Raw genomic sequence first — 19944 nt, 5'->3', positions numbered from 1 at the left:
GTTTATTTATTTGTTTGTTTATTTATTTGGTTTTTGGGTCACACCCGGCAGCATGCAGGGGTTACTCCTGGCTCTGTGCTTAGAAGTTGCTCTGGCAGGCTCAGGGGACCATATGGTACGTTGGGATACAAACCGGGGTCCATCCTGTGTTAGCCACGTGCAAGGCAGACACCTACCTCTGTGCCCCTCTCATTTTCTTTCTAAACATCCCTATTTCCCCTAGAGTTGGCTAAGTATCTCTTCTGTGATCCTGTAAATTACTACACTGTAACACTATTTAATATGTCTGATTATATTACAATTACTCTAAAAGCAGGAATGCTCTTCTTTTTTTGTATAAATTCATCTAGGGCCTAAGATATTTATTGTCTACTAATTAAATGATTACTTAATCATATTTGCTTGCTTTTGTTTCTATACAATACTGGAAGTATAACATAAAAGAATGATGTAGTGCGCGCTTGTGTGTTTGTACTTCAAATATATGGTGCTTTCCTAGTTTGTAAATGGGAGTATTTAATATTCTGTGCTTTGCTGTAACAACCACAGATTGTGTCCTCTCTAAATTTGCTATTCATGTGGTTCTTTTTTTTTTTTTCTTCTGTTTTCTGTAAAGTTGAACATTCAAATTTGGCTCTTGACCTGATCAAATCTTCCAAAATATTTTGGAGGACCATAATCTCTGGAGAATAAAAACTAAGACTCATAAAACAGATAATGTTTGGGATGATTCTTCGGTGTCTCTAACCCCTTCACCCTGAGCACTTAAATTAGCCATTGGATAAATATGTCCATGTGTTTAATGTTATCTGTCTGTCAAGGAACTGCTGCTCTGGCCAGGTTTTACCCATGATTTCACTCTAAATATCTTCCGGTAAAAGGTAGAAGTAATATTTTCCACCTGTATTAGTTTTCTTTTACTTCATAACAAATTACCACAAAGTTTTCAGCTAAATAACATCTACTTCTTGCTCACAATTACTTTAAGTTGGGAATCTGGGTGGGCTTCAAGACCCACATCTGACAAGGCTACAATCAAAGTTGGTCACACTGAGCTTGGATCTGGGGGCTCTTGGGAATAATTCACTTCTAAACTCCCTTAAATTGTGGGTACAATTGAGTTCCTTGCAGTTGTAGGTCTGAGGTATCTATTTACTTGCTTACTTTCTAAGTTAGAAGTCACTCATTGTTCCTAGAGACCCCTAGCATTCCTTTCACATGACTTCTCCATCTCCAGGTAGTCCTATAAGTCTTCGGCAGTTCAAATGTCTCAGTGTGTCTCTGTATCTTTCTGTCTGTGTGTGTGTGTTTTCCCAGGGTGTCACCTCTTCAGTGTTCAGCATCATATGTAATAGTAACAAATCAATCTGTTTCTTTTTTAATTAATTATTTTGGCTTTGGGGCCACACCCAGCTGTGTTCAGGGGACACTCCTGGCTCTGAGTTCAGGAATTACTCTCTTTGGGCTTTTGAGGACCCATGGGATCCTAGGGATCAAATCTGGTTGAACTATGTTCAAGGCAAATGCCTTACCCTCTACTATCCTCTGGCCCCTCCCTCTTTTTATAAAGCTCATATAATTAGGTTAGTCTCACCCAGATAATCTCCCTTTATCAAAAATATAAAGTAAGCAAGTGGTGAAGGTCATGTGTCTATTTTGATTCTGCCTACTACACTCCGAACTATCCTGGAAGGTTATACTTTCTTTCTGGATTCACCTATAGTTCATTTAAGAGGTGGTTAGCCTCCTTCAGGATGTCATCCATGGTTAGGTCATTTTGTGATAACCCATCATACCTTGCACACCTTTCTTGTAGTTTCATGGGTTACTTTTTGTTTGTTTTGGGTTTTGAGAGACACCCCTATGTTTTACCCACTGTGCTATCTTTCTGTCCCTGGTTTTGTTTAATTTGTGAAATCAAGAGATGAGTAAAATTCTCCCAGGCCAAATTATAAGAGCATATATTAACTAAGAACATTTTGCAGTCGGAAGTTTATTGATTTTTTTCTTTTTCTATTTTTTTGAAGCTACAATTTTTAAATCTATTTTTTATGAGTGTCACAAAGACTCATAGAATAGTGGGCATGTGTACTTTTGGGCTCTAATGCAATTCAAATAAAGTCAAGAAAATTTCATACACAAACATACATACACAGACACACAAAATCTTAAAGATGTGAAGGAGATACTATAGTAAAATTAATGTTTGACAAAATCAAACCCAGAACATCATACATGCAAAGAATGCAGTGAGCTGAGCAAAGTTAAAGTTTGAGTTTTGCTTCTATAGACTTTTTTTTAATACACCTGTCTCTGTACTATGCATGTTTAGAGAACCATATAGTTTGAGAGGGATCAAACTCTGGTTGGCTGTGTGCAAAGTAAGTATCATACCTGCTATACTATATCTCCAGCCCATTTTTCTTCTTTTTTCTCTTTTGGTTTTTGCTTGTGGGGCCATACCCGGTGACGCTCGGATAACTCCTGGCTATGTGCTCAGAAATTACTCCTGGTTTGGGGGACCATATGTGAGGCCAAGTATCGAACCCAGGTCCACCCTGGGTCAGCCTCGTGCAAAGCAAACACCCTACAGCTGTGCTATCGCTCCAGACCCTATCTCCAGCCCTTAGTGTTAATGTTTTCGAGGGAAAATCATTAATGAGAATAAAAGGCTTTTGAGAAAATTTCTTCCAGTTAGAGCACCTCATTGCCAGCTTCTTTCAGGAAAACTGGAGGGAGTTCAGAAACAAAGAAGAATGAAGAGGTTGCAAGTGGAGGTTATTATTTCTATTTTTGTGTCATAGGACTAAATCCATGGCCTTATACCTGAGAAAAGGCATGTGTTGTACTGCTGAGCCAAACAAGCAAAGACCTTTCTTTTGTTGTTGTTTTGGGGCCACACAGAGCAGTGCTCAGGGGTTACTTCTGGCCTTGTGCTCAGAAATTGCTCCTGGTAGGCTCGGGGGACCATATGGGATACTGGGGATTGAACCCAGGTCTATCCCGGGTTGTCCACTTGTAAGGCAAACGCTCTACCGATGTGCTATCTCTCCAGCCCAAGCAAAGTCTTTCTGGGGGGAGGGATTGGGCAAATCCTGGCAGCGCTCAGGGGTTACTCCTGGCTCTGCGCTCAGAAATTGCTCCTAGCAGGCTCAGGGGACCATATGGATGCCGGGATCGAACTCGGGTCAGTCCCGGGTTGGCTACATGCAAGGCAAATGCCCTACTGCTGTGCTATCCCTCCTGCCCCGAACAAGTAAAGACTTGTAAAGACAAAGCTTTAGTTGCACTGAAGTAACAGCTGAAGAGAGATGTAATTGTCAAACATCTATCAGCAAAGGGATTGTGTTTCTCTGGTCTCTTGGTAATGGGAATTAAGTGATGAAAGAGAAAACAGTCTTTTCTAACCAACTTACAAGCTATATTTTGACTGTTAGAAGGGAGGATGTAAAAGAATTAAATCCCAGCTCCACTCCTTACTACCTGTGATATTTCAGGCAGTTCCTTATCATTTTAAACTTTGTTGTATGTAGAATGGGGACCATACTTAATAGGGATATTATGAAGATTAAATCAAATGGCATAAGTAAAACCAGACTTCTTGCCTGGTATATTTTGCAAAATGAAAAGAACATTAGCCATTATTGGCATTACCATTATCACCATTATTTTGTTTGTGTGTGTGTTACAAGATAGTTTTATTGAATGAAAATCATGAAGAAAAATTGGAGTGGGAAGAGAAGAAAAGAAATAACATGTCCAAAAGAGAGTAAGAGTTTGAATTTTAACTAGAAATAGAGACAGCTAAGGGGAGCAAGATATGTGTTCAAGGGAGAACACAGGCTTGAAGAGCAAGCCATCATCATTCTTTTTTTTTCTTTAAAGCCACATCTAGTGGCACTCAGGATTACTCATGGCTCTGAACTCAGAAATCAATCCTGGCAGACTCGGGGGGGGTCATATGGGGTCCTGGGATAGAACCCAGGACAGCTGCATGCTAAGCAAATGCTGTTCCTGATGTGCTGTATCTGGCCCTGCCATCATCATTTTTAACTGGTTATACTGGGTCACCAAACTTGGAAAATAAATCTAACCTCTACTACTGATTGTCTGGGTTTTTTATTAAGGAAGGTTTTGAGGACTAAATGAAATGATACAATGTGAAATCCTTAACCTAATTGGTTAACATAATTGGTCACATGATAAGTATATTTTTAGCTATAGCATAATTTTTATTATAAGTTTTTCTTTTTTTGGAGGGGGTACAACCAGGTTTGCTCCAGACATTTTCTTATCCCTGTCCTCAGGCCTCACTCTTTGAGGTGCTCAGGTACTATAAGAAGTACTAGCCTTCCCTCCTGTGCATCTTTTTGACCCCAGTCATTATCATTTTATTAATACAGTGATTATTCCAGAACCTGAAATATAGATTGGTGATGGAGTGAAGACATGCCTTGAACTTACGATAGTACAAGGTTCAATCCCTGCATCTCAAACAAAAACAAGCAAAACACCATACACAAAGTACTATATCAAAATTATTTCCAATTTTTCTGACTATAAAAAAATAAGACATGCATACCAGTTGACCATCTTAGTAACCTCAGATTCTACATCTGTGGATTCAGCCAATCCCAGATCAAATATATGTGCTATGTAGTTAAACTATGATGATTTGCATATGTACAAATCTTTTTTCCCCTTTTTCTCCCCAAACAATGCAGTATAACAATGATTTGCATAGCATTTTTTTGTCTTAGGTATTATACCTAACCTAGAGATGATTTAAAGTTTTGGGGGGGAATGTGTATAAGTTTTATGCAAATACTATGCTATTTTATTTAAGGTGCCCTTGAACAATGCCCAAGAAATGGCAGGTTGGAACAAGTGCACTGCATATATCCAGGGATAACTTTCTCCTTTTCCACCATTGTCAACACCACGTACAAAGTTCAGTAATTTTACATTGGATTAAGTTACTTTGTTTATCACAGGTGTTTGTAGTCTATATATTTTGCTCCAAAGAAATTGGAGTAGTCTCGTATAATCAGATTTATGATAGTATATTTGTGTACTTTTCATTCCAAATAAACTGTAATATTGGGGCTGGAGAGATAGCATGGAAGGCGTTTGCCTTTCATGCAGAAGGTCATTGGTTCGAATCCTGTCATCCCATATGGTCCCCTGAGCACTGCCGGTGTGACCCAAAAACAAAAAAAAAACGAAACAAATAAACTGCAATATTTAGATTTAATTGAATTCTGTGAATGAATCCCTGCAGTTATAACTTACTTTCTCTTTTTTCTTCCTTCCTTTTTCTTTTTCTTTCTTCCTTCTTTTTCTTCCTTCCTTCCTTCCTTCTTTTTCTTTCTTTCTTCCTTCCTTCCTTCCTTCCTTCCTTCCTTCCTTCCTTCCTTCCTTCCTTCCTTCCTTCCTTCCTTCCTTCCTTCCTTCCTTCCTTCTTCTTTTTTCTTTCCTTCTCTTTCTTTCACCTGTCTTGCTTGCTTGCTTGCTTGCTTTATTGCTTTTTTTCTCTTTTTGTTTTTGGGCCACACCCTGTAGCACTCAGGGGTTACTCTTGGCTTTTCACTCAGAAATCACTCTTGGCAGACTCAAGGGACCATAAGGGATGCCGGGGATCTGACCAGTGTCTAGGTTAACTATATCAAGGCAAAAGCCCTACCACTGACTTATCACTCTGGCCCCTATAATACATTTTCATTTTTGTTTTCTATATGCATAAGAACTCTCTGGCTCTTTACAAATAAATATTTGGATTAAAAGAATCCATGTTAGAGTAAATGATATACTTGCTAGATTAAACACAAATGGAATTAACTAGAAGGTTTTAAGATTAATGAAGGCAGGGCCGGAGAGATAGCATAGAGATAAGACGTTTGCCTTGCATGCAGAAGGACAGTGGTTCGAATCCCAGCATCCCATATGGTCCCCTGACCCTGCCAGGAGTAACCCCTGAGCACTGCAGGGTTGACCCAAAAACCAAAAACCAAAAACCAAAAAAAAAAAAAAGGTTAATGAAGACATTAAAAAATTTAAGACACTGCCAGGTGCTATTTCTGAGCAGACAGCCAGGAGTAACCCCTGAGCACCGCCAGGTGTGGCCCCCACCCCAAAAAAAAAATTTAAGACACTAATATAATGAAGTAGGTATTTATCAGAGGTTGAACACAGAAACTGCCAGTTAGTAGAGGAGATTACAGAGAATAAAAGAAACACACACACACACACACACAAAGATGCTTCATATTATTATGTTAGAAAACTTCAAGTTCAAATTACAATTGAACACTACTACATATTTATTGGAGATGGATAAATTTTTTTAACACCTGACAGTGATCAGAGCTGGTGGGGTCATAAAACTGTATGGGCATGAACTGGAGAAAGAATACATGCTTTGCATGTGACCAACCCAGTCCATTCCCCAGCACCTCACATGATCCCCTAAGTACTGCTGGGTGTGCTCCAAAATTCTTTTTAATGTTGTATAGTCACTCTGAAACAGCTGAGCAATTAAAAAATAAAGCTAACATAACTACCACTCAGTCCGGGAATTGTATTCATAAGTATCCACTCAAGAGAAACAAAATACTATCCAGGGCCCAGGAATATAGCAGAGCACTACACTGCAAGCATGAGGCCATGAGTTTGGTCTTCATCCTTATCCCAAAAGTTAATTACACTCCAGGCAGCACTGCATTTTTATGATCCTCAGAACTCACCTAAATGTCTTACCTTTGGCACACCACAACCTACTGTGTCTGACTCCCAGCATCTCAGCAATAGTTACAACAGCAAAGTGGAGGTAAGAGGGTTGGACTAGTCCAAACATAAACCTGTGCTCAAATGTTATTAAAACATTTTTAATAGGGGCCTGAGCTATAGCACAAGCGTATGCCTTGAATGCAACTGACCTAGGACCAGCCTGGGTTCAATTCCTGGCATCCTATATATATTGTCTCCCCAAAGCCAGGAGCGATTTCTGAGTTCTTAGCCGGGAGCATCACTCGGTGTGACCTCAAAACAAACAAAAACAAAACAAAAATATCTTAACCAATTAATTTAGATTAGCAATTTTTGGTACAGTTCTACAATGGCATTCTACTCAACAGCTAACATATGCAATAAACTGCTGAATTTTTTACAATAAATTAATTTTTACAATATACTTGGAATAAAGAATGAAGCTAAGTATCTTCTGATTCCATTGATAAGAATTCCTGAAGAATCTAGAATGTCTACCCATTCTTCTCACTAAGATTACAGTGAACAGGAAACAATGGTTGAATTGGATCAATTTAGATTAAGATAATTTGGAACTCTTTAGGATGTTTGGATATATTAAAATAAGGACTAGAAGGGCAAAAAAAATTGCTGGCCTTAATAACTTGAATGCCTGTTCTCATGGATCTTTTGTAAATTTGTCGATATATAGCCTTTAGCATCTGGAGAACGTAACATTTGTTTTGTGATTATTAACACAGATTACAATCATTGCTTTGCCTTTAACAAATGTCCAGTTCTACTTTGCTTGTTCATTTGCAATATGCTACACTGACCCTCTCTTAGTTCTTAAGAATTGGCAGCAATAGACTCACTGGATCAGGCTGACAAGGACCACCTTTTTTAAAATGTTCTTAATCTCATAGATTTTTGTAATAAGCTTTGTTTAAATACAATCTATGTATCATACAACACAGAAACCATTGAACCATGTGACTGAAAGAGGAGAACCTATGTTTTCAAATTCAAATTTTAGAATCTGGTACCTGTGTTCAGTGTTTTTGACCATAGGCACTGTCCTTCCACTTTTCTTGGAGGATGAATTGAAGCAGCTGGCTGCTGCTCTTCAGCTCTAATATGAATCTCATGAGTAGATGAGTAGTGGTTTGAATAGGAGGAAGAAACTTTCATTTCTTAGATTTAAGAGTTGTTAGACATGATGTTAAGACTTTTCCAAACCTTAGAACGGTAGACCTTAGCTGGGTCCAATGTTTACATTATAACATCTATTTTTGAAAAGAACTGGCATGGTTTGTAGATGAAGATGGAAAAGTACTTAGGTTGTTCTTGCAACCAGAGGCCCATAATCAGGTTTTTATATTTTTCCTTAGAGGTATATGTTGCAGTAGCTCACTATAAGAAACAGTATTATTGTTCATATTAAATATTCCTAAAGTAGCTTTTCTACACATTTGAAAAAGCTGTATTTTTTAAAAGGAAGGCAGATTTTATTTCTCCATAGTAGATTCTTTTTGTTAAATTCTTAAGCTAGTTTTTTCAAGTTGGTGAAACTGTAACTTAAAAATGAATAAAAATATTGGTTACTAGTCCTGTAGAGTGTTTTGTCACTAGGTAAGTCAAAACTGAAAATCAGTCTTTCATACATAAGTGCATTTTTATTTCTTGGGTTGATTTTTCCCCCCTTGATTTCTCTAGACCACTTTTCTTTATAATCAAATTCATTGTAATCTCATCATGAAAGTATTGATCTTTTAGTAACCTTTGTTGAAGCATTGTATTAATCCACATTCCCTCACCGTAACAGACTGTTTGTATCAAACATATCATGCAGCTTAGCTCAGCCTCATATGGAACTAGTAAACCACTCAAAAAGTGGCCTTATGTAGATGAGTATCGTTTAAAAGGGTGTGTGTGTGTGTGTGTGTGTGTGTGTGTGTGTGTGTGTGTGTGTGTGTGTTGTCCATACTGAATTTCTCCCGACAGTATGAACCCACAGTCTTTCCTGACTTGGAAAAAGTGTGTTTAAAGAATAAAAATAAAATTGAACAATTTGATATTAAAGTGGGCCTCTTAACTCAACAGAAGGATATGATTGAGTGTAAGAGCTCAGAATTTATTTCTCCAAAAACTGACCACATTTTATTAATATGATCTCCAAAGTTGCAAATGGCCTACTGTACTCAGTGGACCATAATTTACCAAGATGTATGAACTATTAATTTAACTACAAGATCCCTACCATCATAATTGATCTGCTTTATTTGGTAAGACACCTAGTATATTTACTAGAATAGTATTTGAGGATGAAACCATGTCACTTTGGGGAAAATATTTATACAAAAAGATGATGTGAGAAGGAAACACAATGGAATTGATAGTACTATGAGTACTGTGTTCTCAATGTATTCTCTGTGCTGCTTGTCTTTTTTGCCTTTGTTTTTATTGAAAGACATTCAAGAGGAAACACACTTTTCCAGAGTAGATATAAGCAAACAAAGAAATATGGAGACAAGCAAGTGAGAAGGGAGAAGATGGGTTTGAAGAGCAGCCTGTGCTGGTTGTCTTTCCTTTTTGCTGGTTCCCATAACTTTAAGCTAGATCTTCCTGGTTATTTTAGAATAGAAGTTTTCTTTTGCCAATAGACAATAGCACTTGCTCATTTTTCCAAGAAACTTCTTTCCACTCCCGTCTAATTTATCATCAATGTTTCACCTTCTAGACTACCATAGACTTACCCCAATATTTAATTTCTTCCATGGAGTTCTAAGCCAATCATTAAAGCTGAAATTCTAGCTAATTGAAACCAAAATTCCACTTAAAAAATGCTTAGACATGTTGGGTGGTGCTGCAGTAGGAAGTTATTACAAAAGGTGTTTATTTCAGAGACTAATTTAAAGCAGTTAAACAGGCCCAAAGCAATATTTTATTGCAAGGGTTTTTTGGCATCTGTCTTCCTTACTTAGAAGTGAGAGCAGAAGGAGTTGTATTTAGGGAAGTGTGCAGTGTTGATAGTAGTTGGAGAGGGAAGATTTTAATGGAATGTGCAAGCAAGATTTCTTAAAGAGGCCTTCAGTCTTTCAAGTTAGCCCTCACAGCTGCCTCTGGAGTTGTTTTCTTCACATTGTTTAAAACCTTGTAGTAGATTCTTCCTCTTAGACAAGCAAGATAAAAAGTCTGAACTCTTGAGCTTAGAACTCTCGGCCCTCAATAGTTTTTGTTGAACAACCTCTAAAAGTCAGGCCAGGGAAGTTTCTGTTCTCTATAAAAATTCTAATTGATCTCTTATAACAACTTTATGAGACAGCTATTGTTGGTCATATTTTATAGAAAAGGCACTAGTTAGTTATATAACATGCCCAAGGTAACACACATGCGTACTGATTCCAGGGCTGTCATTCCAAAGACAGAGCTGACTCATAGTGCTTAGATATTGGATATTAAGTAAATATTGTTAAATGACTATCTGGGGCCAGTAAGAACTGAGTAAATCTAGCTCACCCAACTTTTGCTCTCCTTGTCCTTTCCTTCTTGTCTCATATCTTCTTTCTTTCCTATTTTTACTAATACCTTATCAGGGAGTTAACTTTTACTTAAGGGCCAGGCCAGAGAGATAGTATAAGGGTTAAGATATACACTAATGTGCCTTCCTCTCTCAGCATTGTAAATGTGTTGTGCCCTAGCCATATTTTTAAAACAAATTTCATTATTTTATTTCAACGCTATGGTTTACATAGTTGCTCTGTTTTTAAAACAAAATATATCTGTTTCTGCCACTCCATGTTGTAAAATAATACCACCAGTGTAAAATTTCTCCACCATTATCCCCATATTCCCACCCACTTCCAAGCTCATGCCCTAGCAGGCATGAAATAATTTACTTGTTTACAACTAAGTGGTAATGAAATTATTTTAAAAAATTATAGCAAAAAGAAATTTGTTAAAATTATTATATATCTCAATGGGGCTCATTAAGTCATTGTCTGAAGATTTATAAAGCTGCTTATTGCTGGTTGATCATTCTGTTGTTGGTTTTGTTTGTTAGCTTTATCTGGCTTCTATGCTACTTTACCATCTAACTTGGTGTGTACTACAGGGGTGTCAGTATTGAAAAATTTCGAAGTGTCACATGGTCACATATGCAGCTCCGTGGCTCAGGAATTCCAAGTTCTGTATCTGACATGACAGCTGCTGTAAGACATGGGTGTGGTTGCTAGGGCTTCCAAAAGTACAAAAAGGTTGGGGAGATGCTGCCCACACTCCCTCTGACAAAATCCTGGAGAATTCAGCCCAGATCCTGGCATACCTGGAGTTTTGGCCAGCTAGGCATCTCTGCAGAGATCAGTGGTAAAGCTGTAAAATCAGTCTATGGAGCTAACCAATGAGTGGCCATGGCAGCAGTTGTGGAGTATGGCTATCCCTAGCCATATTTTTCTAAAAATCTTTATATGCATAGTCCACTCATAGTTTTTAGAGCATTTAGATGGGATTACAGAACAGGCTTTTATAGATGGTCTATTTCAAAAAGATTGTTCTCTCTCTCTCTCTCTTTGTCTCTCTCTCTCTCTCTCTCTCTCTCTCTCTCTCTCTCTCACACACACACACACACACACACACACACACACACACATTGTACAGTTGGTTGCAGTGCTCATATACATGTGGACTATCACTCAACACCCCTAGTGTTAGCTGCAAAAAAGGGAAGAGCAGCTTTTCCTCTCTGGTGTCTACTGCACTACTTTATGTAATTAAAGCAATTTCCTATTTTTGTTTGTTCATTTTGATTTTGTACCACATCTTGCAGCACTCCTCATTATGCATGGGTACCATCTGAGAAGCTAGGTGTTGAACCCTGGTTGTCCTCATGCAAGGCAAGCATTTTACATGCTTTACTATTCTCTGGCCCAAAGGGGGGAGGGGGGAGTCTGAAAATTTTTGACTTTCAAGTAGGAAAATAATTCTTTCATGTTAATGATAGTGTAGCTGAACTGGGTCTGTCACAAAGAATATGACTCCTTCATCTTGTTTCAGTTTCTCCATTTTAATATATAAATTAAATTACAGATACTGACATTTTTGTGTATTTATTGCTACCTCCCCCTAGTGCCTGCTATCAGAAACTTAGTAAATTAGTAAAAATTAGAGGGCTGAGCGGTAGCACAGCTGTAGGGCATTTGCCTTGCTACGTGGTAACCTAGGACGGACCAAGGTTCAATCCCCCAGCATCCCATATGTCCCCCAAGCCAGGAGTGATTTCTGAGCACATAGCCAGGAGTAACCACTGAGTGCCACTGGCCCAAAAACCAAAAAAAAAAAAAGTAAAAATTATTATTTAAAAAATGTCTAGGTGGGGCCGGAGCAAAAGCACAGTAGTAGGGTGTTTGCCTTGCACATAGTTGACCTAGCACAGACACAGGTTAAATCCCTGGTATCTCATATGGTTCCCTGAACATGCAAGGAGCAATTTCTGAGTGCAGAGCCAGGAGTAACTCCTGAGCACAACAGGGTGTGGCCCAAAAACAAACAAAAAATAAAATTGTGGATTGTGTACTTAAGATTTTCCCTTAGGTTTAAAATCTTTATTTTTATTTTCTTCTTGATTCTCATTCCAAAAGTCATTATTGAAAGCCAGCAGTATGCCAAACTTGTGTTAGGTGCTGTGATAGTGATAACAGACAAAATATATATGGATTGTAATAATAATAGTAATAATAATAATAATAATAATAATAATAATAATAATAATAATAATAATAATAATAATAATAAAATGTCCTGAGCACTGTTTGGTATTATTTGGGGTACTCTATATAAGTAATCTATCTTACTTAAATTCTACCCTTAATGTCAATAATATCTTCATTTTAAATAAGGAAACAAACTCAGAAGTGAAGTGACTTTAGCCAAAGTCAAATAGCTAGTAATTAAGTAATTAAGTGTCCACACTGGTATTCAACTCTTCTGCAGTTGATTTAATTTACTAATTATAATTAGCTCCTATTTTTCAGGTTCTTCTTCAATAGTTTAGACTTCTAAAGAGACCAGTTTGAAAGGCAGTATAGAAAGGATTAGGAAGAGTAGTATATTGCCTTCTTATTCTGGAATAAATCAGAGTACTTCCTTCTGGAAATGGAACTTGTGTCGGCTCTTTGAACATAGGATGTGATTAGATACAGAATGCCTATAGTGAGACTTGGAATCAGGAAAGAACTCTCTGCCAGAATAATAAGTATTTTACAAAAGACTGCAAAGAAGGTTATTAGTCACTGTATACATAATCTGAGAACATGCTTTGGGTGTAGAAGTTCTGGGTGCAGTCCTCAAATACATATGGTTCCCCAAGCACCTTTCACAATGACACTCCCTTCCCCCAGCACAGAGCCAGAAGTAGTCCTCAGATCCCTCTAGGTATAACCGGAAAACAAACAAAAAAAAGTTATCAAAAAAAAGAAATCCATAACAAAAAATAAGGCTCATAAAAATCCCCATCATGATAGTATTGATTTTAGAAGACATTCAGAATTAGGGGGATGAGAGACTCAATAATTCCCCACAGCTTTAATTTATAAATTATGAATGAAAATCTTGTTCAGCCTGTATTATATCTAAGCAAACTCAATTTATGCTTTCTTTTCTCAAAATGCAACTTACAGTGGATATACTCTGCTGACATAGAAAATAATTTAAAAGGAATTTTTTTTTTTTTTTTTGGTTTTGGGTCACACAATGCTCAGGAGTTATTCCTGGCTCTACGCTCAGAAATTGCTCCTGGCAGGCTCAGGGGATCATATGGGAGGCTGGGATTCGAACCACCGACCTTCTGCATGCAGGGCAAATGCCTTACCTCCATGCTATCTCTCTGGCCCCTTAAAAGGAAATCTTGAAATATAGAAAACAGTAACAACTTTAACCCAAAAGAAAAATTCATCAAAATGTCTAGGATTATAGTCATGGAAGATTCTAAAAAGACAAAGTCTAGAGAGCATACAGTTCTAATTGACCCTGAGAGGGAACTTCAGAAAATAAATTTTCAAAGGAAAAATTAACTTGATAGGATATTTAATATTAAGAAATATTTTCAGACTAAAAGTTACTTTCTAGTTTTGTCCTACTTGGAAGTAGATCTATTGATAGGTACCTATATATACCCAGTACTATTAGCAAACTATAGATAATAAGTGAGAAAACTGCAACTATCACATTGGTAATGGCAAAAAGATATAAACAAACTATATACATATATATATATTACATGACACAATGTTAGATAGTTTTTGTACACAACAAAGTAAGCAATGCTGATTTTATTTTAAAAATTGATATTGAATGTGTTGAAGATAAGTATATTTGAAAGCAAAGTTAAAACCTTATGTTAATCAGATTAGTGGGTAATATGTGTGGATGAAAGGATAAGGTGATTGTGTAAAAGAAGAGTAATTTTAAAAAGCCAGATTCACATTTTTCCATGGTTAGAGCATAAGGAAGATATCTAAAGCTAGTATGGGAAATGTAAGAATGTTAATATCAGCATATTTAGAAATTGGAAGGTAAAGAAACAGCTTAAGGAAGCTGGAGCCATAGTACAGGAAGTACTGAGGCGTTTGTCTTGCATGCAGACAATCCAGGTTCCAACCCCAGCATCCTTAATGGTCCCCGAGCCTGCCAGGAGTAGTTTTGAGCACAGAACCAGGAGTAACTAATCCCTGAGCACCACCAGGTGTGCCCCCCGCCAAAGAAATGGCTTAAAAACTGGAACAAGAATAAATAAACAAGCAAACAAACAAACAAACTGGAACAAGAAACTTGCTTATTTTGTCTGTCACAAGACTTAGAATAACTTAGACTTATTAACAGTATGTATATTTTATTATTAATAATATATGAAAAATACCAATAACTTATATGGGCCAGGACTTGTATGTGTATGGTACAGAGGATAGAACCCAGAGCCTCACACACGCAAAGCAAGTGCTCTACCACTAAGCCATATCCCTGGTCCTATGTAAATTTCTTTTCCATTTTGTATGTTGGAAATTAAAAGAATTACATTAAAGATAGAATTTGAGGTTTGGCTTTGACTCTTATCAGCTCTGTGAATCCTAGTTTCTTCATTTATGAAAGAAAATACGGTTTTGAAAATGTTTCTAGCTATACTATCCTTATATTCTATTATAGAAGTAATTGTGCTGTGAAGCAAAGGAAGAGTTAAAACCTGGGTGGGGTCTTAAAATTTCATATTTTCCTATTTTGGTTGAAATCAGACTTGGAGAGAAATTTTCATCATGATCTCTGAAAAGAATTCAACCCCCACTTCTATTATGGACCCTGGATCAGGGAATTGACTATATACTGGCTCAGGGACACATAGTTTAGTATTATTTCAGCATGAGTGTTTTTTTATATTTAATATTTTCAGTATGAATCACAGGTGAAATTTTCATGCCATGTGTAAACAATTTCACTTTATTGAAACAATGAATTCAGGAATGTCATATTGGGATATCAGCCATTTTGCTTTTATCAATATATGGAAAAATATTTAATATTAATACACAAAATGATGTCATTTAATATAGGAGTAGATCTTATAATTCAAGGTTAGCAAATCTAGGAGGTGATTTTAGGTCACCAAGCTAGCATTGAAAAAGGGAAAACTTTTTTCCCTCAATCTTCTCCAGTAATTTGTACCAGTTTTCCTCTCGGATTTTGGGTTAGATGGTAGAATAACAAACACAGTTGTGAGTTGGAGACTCTGGCTAATATCTTTGCCATTGAAACATGTTGTCTGGAGAGTTTCCATCCATGTGCAGAGCTTCAATTTCCCCTCTGCAACAAGAAAAGATTGGTTTAAGTGTTGTAAGATACCTTTTAGCTTTAACATTCTATGTTTCTTACTATTAACATGTTTGCCTTAGTTTAGGTATATAAATTGGCCAATCAAGAGACCAGATTAGGTTTTAGCATTTTTCTTTTAATAGCTCAGTGTAGGGCCAGCAAAGGGTTGAGTACATGTTTTGCATGTGCAAGGCCTAGATTTGATCCTTCACACTAAGCACACAAAACCAAGAGTGCCCAAGAAAACTGATTTCTGATGAGTGATTTTCTTTTATTGTTTTGTGTTGTTGTTGTTGTTGTTTGGTGTTAGGATTTACTCCTGGCTCCATGCTCAGGGATCATGTAGTACCAGGAATTGAACCAGGGTTAGTCACATGCAAGGCATTTTCCTTAATAGCAGTGCTTCTCTCAAATTCAAAAGACTGTTTTTAAATAGCATCCCAAAGTGTGATTGATGAATTAACTGATGAATTATATTTCATAAGCATTTATCAGAATTTCTTTTAATTTTGTGTTTCTACCTTTGCAGTTAAGATATCAACATGGATTAGGCACTCCAGACTTGAGGCAAACCCTTCCTAACCTGAAAAACTTCATGGAACATGGATTGATGGTCAGGTGGTGAGTACTTTTATCTCTAAGAATCAGAAAATATGTTGGGGAAGATCCCAAGAAACTTCCTGATTTCCTTCTTGCTAGACACCTGCTTTCTGGCTTTTCTCACTCTCTCCAGATGGTTAAAGAGAAGGAAAGACGACAGCATCCAATAGATATGAACTCTGGTCTAACTGAGGAGAGTGAAACATCCTCAACAAGGGGGTGGGTACTGCACATTGGGGGATGGCTGGGAAAGGAAGGCTAGTGCATAGCTGCGACAGGCTGGAGGACAGCAATGTGATTCATAAAAGGAAGACATAGTAGAACTAGAGAGAGATAATACTGGGGATAAAAATCATGCCTTGCATGTAGCCAACCATAGTGCCATTACCATCACCACGCAGTCCCCTGTGTCTTACTAGTTGCAGCCCTGGAGAACCCAAGCATTAATGGGGTTATCCTGGTAATCCCTGGTACCTCAGAGCCTGAAGAGCACCAATTCTTCAGACTCTTAACTAGCTTGGTTAGCTGAAAATCACCAAGAGAGGCATTTGGTGAGCTTCTTCCTCCCACCAGTATAAGAGAGACATAGAGCCACCAGATTTCTGAAGAACAAGTGGAGGACCTATTTATAGAATGAGCATTGGGATTCATGGCTGTGACAGGTAAGGGAAGAAAGACAGGAGTACATCACATTGTCAGCACCTAGGCTGAGATTAGGAGGCACATACTAGAGTGTTTCTTTTAAATTTGATGTCAGTGTCTGTTATACCATAAAGAGAAGCTGCTGCTTAAAAGTACTTTTTCAGAGAGAGATAGCTGAAATACAGACTTTACATGCAGGAGGCTCAGTCTTAATTGCTGACACTTCATGGATCTCTGATCTCATGTTTAGGAGTAAGCCCTGAGTACCACCAAAGGTAGCCCCAACAAGGTCTTTGTCAGGATATACAAGAACCATTTGGAAAAAGAAGAGAAGAGGAAGTGACAGATGCAATAAGCCATTAGGCTGTTTTATTAGCTAATGAAAGGTTCTTGGTTTTGCTTGCAGTGTGTGTGTGTGTGTGTGTGTGTGTGTGTGTGTGTGTGTGTGTGTGTGTGTGTGTGTTTAGTCCACACCTGGTGTGTGTGTGTGTGTGTGTGTGTGTGTGTGTGTTTAGTCCACACCTGGATCCAGACTCTATGCTCAAAGATCCAGGAACATGGGTCAGCCACATGCTAAACTATACTCTGATGCATAGTAATTCTTGAAGTAATAAGCCTTAAATGATGATGAATAGCTTACCAAATAATAAAAATGGTGGGGCAGGAGCAATAGCACAATAGGTAGGGTGTTGCCTTGCACAGGGTCAACTCAGGTTTGATCCCAAGCATCCTGTACAGTCCCCCGAGTTTTCCAGGAGTGAATTCTGAGTGCAGAGCCAGGAACGCTGCAGGGTATGTTCCAAAAACAACAACAACTACTACTACTACTACTACTACTACTACTACTACTACTACTACTACTAAATAATAATAATAATAATAATAATAATAATAATAATAATAGAAATTAGGTCTTTAAAGTTAGACAAGTGTAAGCAAAATGGTTTATATCGTCAAGATGATTGATTTCTGATCCCATATTCTGTGTGGTTTTCTTCTCTAGAACGTAAATTCTCTATAATCCTTGCCCTTACCATCCAGTTTGTGAGGATGAAACAAAATTAGAAAGAGAAAAGAAGTTTAATATTTTTTTGTGCCTTAAAGATTGACCTTAAGGAGAATAAGGGACACCTGTGGTTAATCTTTATTTTGACTTTTTGTTTTGCGTTGTTTTGTTTTGTTGGGGAGGAAATTCTTAAGCAGTGCTCAGTAGGCCTGGAACTGTGTGGTCTGGGGTTTGTATTGACACTCAGGGGGCCACAACCAGCAATGCTTTCAGGACACTGTAGTGCTAGAGATTAAAGTAGAGTTGGCTGCTTGCAAGGCAAACACTTTAACCCTTATTAAACCCCTGTTAACTCCTCTCCAACCCCAGATCTGTGATATTAAATCAAACTCCTCTGTAACCAAGCACAATTGTTTGAAGAACTCTGCTCTGAATATCAAGATAATTATAAAAGCTTAGTGTGAAATTGTGTGCCTTTAGGAAAGAAAGGTAGGCATTGAGTTTTAATGTAATAAAATAGAGATACTTTAAAGGTATGGAGCATGTGCTATGCACCATGAGGCTCCAAATTTGATCCCCAGCATGGAATTTTCTCCCTCCCACACACCCTGATTGCCCCAAGCATCACAAAGAGTTGCACCGGGGCCCGCAAGAAATGCTGGGGAGGCCCCCATTTTTTTTCTCTGATGTAAAAGAAAAAATAGAAGGACCTTAAGGGTAACTTAGTGGCAAAGTAATTTTTTAATGTTTTATTATACAAGAGAAACAGCAATCGTCTTTATCTTTGTCTTATAAGTGACTGCAAGTATAATGCTATTGGGGCCAGAGAAATAATACAGAGGAAAATAAGATAGTTGCCTTGTATGTGGCCAACCCAGGTTCCATACCTGATACCACATATGATCTCCAGAGCACAGAGCCAGGAGTATACCCTGGGCTTACTGGAAGGAAGGGAGGGAGGGAAAACTTCTGTTTTCAGTTCACTAACTGTTTAATTCAGAAAGTATTTTTAAGGGCCGGAGAGATAACATGGAGGTAAGGCATTTGCCTTTCATGCAGGAGGTCATCGGTTCGAATTCCGGCGTCCCATATGGTCCCCCGTGCCTGAGTCTGGAGCCAGGAATAACCCCTGAGCACTGCCGGGTGTGACCCAAAAACCACACACACACACACTCAAAAAAAAAGAAAGTAATTTTAAGTCGTGAAAATTAAGATTTTAATTAAAATTTTATTTAATTATTTAATCTATTTAAGAGGGCTAGAGAGAATATGTGTCTTGTGCCTTGAGAACATGCAGCATGCAGAGAAACCCTATTCAATTCCTAGCACTGCATGGTCCCTCAAACTTCTTGGGTAAAGCTCTGGTGACCCCCATCACTGCTGAGCCTGAGTGCTGGTAGGAGTACCTTCAGCCCCCTAAACAATATTCCAAAATACAAAATTAGATATTTTCTATTAGATATTTTTACATTTGTCCTCTTTTACTTTAACATATCAGTAAAATTAATATATTTGCCAAGGGTGGGGTGCTGGGGTTTAATCATAGCTATCAGTGCTTAGGGGCCATTTTATTTCTTGCTGTATATATGCTCAGGGATTATTTCTGGCAGCGTGTTTGAGGACCATGTAGTGGGGAGTTGAAACTATGGTCCGCTGCATGCAAGGCAAGCACCTTAAACTCTATGCTCCATACATTTGAAATGTTAAAACATCTCTCCCCGCCCCCCCCCAGAATAAACTCTAGTATATTATTAGATTCAGTTTGCTAATATTTTTAGAATATCTACCCATGAGATGAGATGGGCCTATTTTTTTTATATCTCATGTAATGATCTTTGTCTGATTTTGGTGTTCTGTCAGTCTCATAAAATAAATCAAAGATCTTTATTTTTTTCTATTCTCCCAAACAGTTTATATAAAATCAGTTTCTATTTTGAGGGTCTGATAGCACTTAACAACAATAACAGAAAATAAAACTAGCATTTTTTATTTAGGGGCTGGAGGCCTGTAGATTTTGAAGTACTAATTTATGGTTTATAATGATTAGGTGTCTATTATTTATATTGTATTTTCCAGTTCCTTGTTAACGCCTTCCA

The 19944-nt window shown here is 37.7% G+C and overlaps 1 protein-coding gene across 1 annotated transcript in view; it reads left to right on the top strand.

Annotated features, from left to right (window-relative positions):
• Positions 1-19944, top strand: part of UVRAG (UV radiation resistance associated) — a 328462-nt gene that overhangs the window by 278601 nt on the left and 29917 nt on the right. Inside the window, exon 14 of the mRNA XM_049780278.1 lies at positions 16130-16221. Within this exon, the coding sequence (XP_049636235.1) occupies positions 16130-16221 (92 nt within the window). The remainder of the gene's footprint in view (positions 1-16129; positions 16222-19944) is intronic.

This window comes from Suncus etruscus, chromosome 9 (genome assembly GCF_024139225.1).
Source record: "Suncus etruscus isolate mSunEtr1 chromosome 9, mSunEtr1.pri.cur, whole genome shotgun sequence".
NCBI classification, from domain to species: Eukaryota; Metazoa; Chordata; class Mammalia; order Eulipotyphla; family Soricidae; genus Suncus; species Suncus etruscus.
Note: the sequence above shows the minus strand (reverse complement) of the source record. Positions and strands in the feature narration are given on the sequence as shown.